Below are 2,420 nucleotides of genomic sequence, written 5' to 3'. Positions count from 1 at the left end.
TTCTCTCCAGTGTGGATCCTCTCATGCAGTTTTAAACACTGCGCTGTAGTAAAAGTGTTTTCACACTCAAAGCACATGTACTCTCTCACACCAGTATGTATTTTCTGATGCTCCTTCAAAATTTGTAAACGTGAAAAACTCTTTCCACACAAATGACATGAATGTGGCTTCTCCTTTGTATGAGCTCTCAGGTGTTTCTTCAGGTATGAAGCCCACAAAAATGTTTTGTCACATTGATCACATGTGTACAGTTTCTCTCTAGTGTGAATGTTCACGTGTTCCTTAAGGTTTGATGAGTGAGTAAAGCTCTTTTCACAATGATCACAAGTGAAAGGTTTCTCTCCAGTATTAACTCTCATATGTGTCATAAGGTATTTTTTTAGTGCAAAACTCTTACCGCACTGATCACAAGTGAACGGTTTCTCTCCAGTGTGGATCCTCTCATGTGTTTTCAGGATTCCTGACTGAATGAATCTCTTGTCACAGTGTGAACACTTGTAAGGTTTCTCTCCAGTGTGAATCCTCTGGTGCTGTTTTAAACAGTTTGCTGTAGTAAAAGTCTTTTCACACTCAAAGCACATGTACTCTCTCACAGCAGCATGTATTTTCTGATGTACTTTCAAATATTGTAGACATGAAAATCTTTTTCCACACAAATGACATGAATGTGGCTTCTCCTTTGTATGAACTCTCAGGTGTTTCTTCAGGTATGAAGCCCACAAAAATGTTTTCCCGCACTGATCACATGCGTATAGTTTATCTCTCGTGTGAATGTTCACGTGTTCCTTAAGGTTTGATGAGTGAGTTAAGCTCTTTCCACAATGATCACAAGTGAAAGGTTTCTCTTCAGTATGAACGCTCAGGTGTTTCTTCAGGTCTGAAGCCCTTAAAAATGTTTTCCCGCACTGATCACATGCGTATAGTTTATCTCTCGTGTGGATGTTCATGTGTATCTTATGGGTTGCTAATTGTGCAAAACGTTTCCCGCACTGATCCCAAGTGAACGGTTTCTCACCAGTATGAACTCTCATGTGAACATCAAGGTTTTTTTTTGTTTGTGAAAAACTTTCTGCACTGAGTGCAGGTTAAAGAGTTCTTGGCTCTTCTTTTCTTTAAATCTTTTTTGTTTGGTTTGAGAGCGACTCAAAGGTTTTTCTCAAGGTTTGACAATATTTTTCTCCTCAACTTCATGTAGTTCTTCATTCTCCTTGTTTTCTTATCAGTAAATCATAAAAAAAACAGAGAAATGTGAAAAGACATAAAAGTGAACCCTTATATAACAGCGAAAGTAGACAATTGCTATTCAAAATGTTGATGATTTTGATGCATTTTTAAATGAACCCTTATATAACAGCGAAAGTAGACAATTGCTATTCAAAATGTTGATCATTTTGATGCATTTTTATAAGTTATACGTCCCTGAAACTTTCCATGAATGACGTACATTGATCTTGAAATTATTATTTTTTAAAATAGTATAGGCACAAATCCCATGTTTCTATAGGGAGAACTATTAAATATATTGATCAGCTACACAGTTATCTAACAAACTTTTGAACAAAATGTACCCAAGTTCACACAACCCAAATTCCGGAAATGTTGTGACGTTTTTTAAATTTGAATAAAACGAAAACTAAAACACTTTCAAATCACATGACCCAATATTTTGTTCACAATAGAACAAAGTAATATTTATTTCTATAGTACCTTTGAAGAACAAGTGTCACAAAGTGCTGTACAACAGAAATATAAAATGAAGAATAAAAAAAAAAAAATTCCACCGAGTCCACAGATCTCAGTTCCAAAGGAACAGCATTCCACAACTTGGGAGCAACTACTTCAAAGGCACAGTCTCCTCTTTTTTTTTTTAAAAAGAGGTGGACATTTGTAATTTTGTCATGTCTATTTTTATTCTTAATTTTATATTTCTATTGTAAAGCACTTTGTGACACTTGTTCTTGAGATCTGTTTGATGACTTGGTTAAAAGCTTAGCAGCAGCATTTTGAACCACTTGTAAACGTTTGAGGGATGAATTACTAAGACGAGTAAAAAGAGAGTTGCAATAATGAAGGCGGGAGGAAATAAATGCATGTATAATCATTTCCATCTCCGCTGTGGACACAACTGGCCTCAATTTTGCAATGTTTCTCAACTGATAAAAGCAGTTACAAACCAAATAATTCACATGTTGATCAAGACTGAAGGCTTGTCCCATATGAACATTGAGCAAGACTGAAGGCTTGTCCCATATGAACACCTAAATTACGAAGGGTAGATTTAACAGAATGTGATAAAGAACCAAGACTTTCCATCACTTTTGGGAGAACACCAACATGAGCTGAGATAAGTACTTCTGTTTTTTCAGGATTTAACCAAGTAATTATTTGCCATCCAGACTTTAATAGAGTTTATACAATTT

General features: G+C 35.6%; 1 protein-coding gene across 1 annotated transcript; it reads right to left on the bottom strand.

The window, feature by feature from the left end:
* Positions 1 to 2: 2 nt before the first annotated feature.
* On the bottom strand, positions 3 to 1,131 carry LOC107739378 (zinc finger protein 431-like; the record flags this gene model as incomplete). The annotated part of the gene is made up of 2 exons (XM_016551476.1): positions 387 to 1,131; positions 3 to 308 (listed from the first exon to the last, which is right to left on the bottom strand). Coding segments are annotated over exons 1-2 (951 nt in total), but the record flags the coding sequence as incomplete, so codon positions are not given.
* Between the last annotated feature and the right edge of the window lie 1,289 nt (positions 1,132 to 2,420).

Source organism: Sinocyclocheilus rhinocerous, unplaced genomic scaffold (assembly GCF_001515625.1).
Source record: "Sinocyclocheilus rhinocerous isolate Xijiao unplaced genomic scaffold, SAMN03320098_v1.1 scaffold13179, whole genome shotgun sequence".
NCBI classification, from domain to species: domain Eukaryota; kingdom Metazoa; phylum Chordata; class Actinopteri; order Cypriniformes; family Cyprinidae; genus Sinocyclocheilus; species Sinocyclocheilus rhinocerous.
The sequence above is the reverse complement of the archived record's forward strand: the minus strand, read 5'-3'. Positions and strand labels throughout refer to the sequence as shown.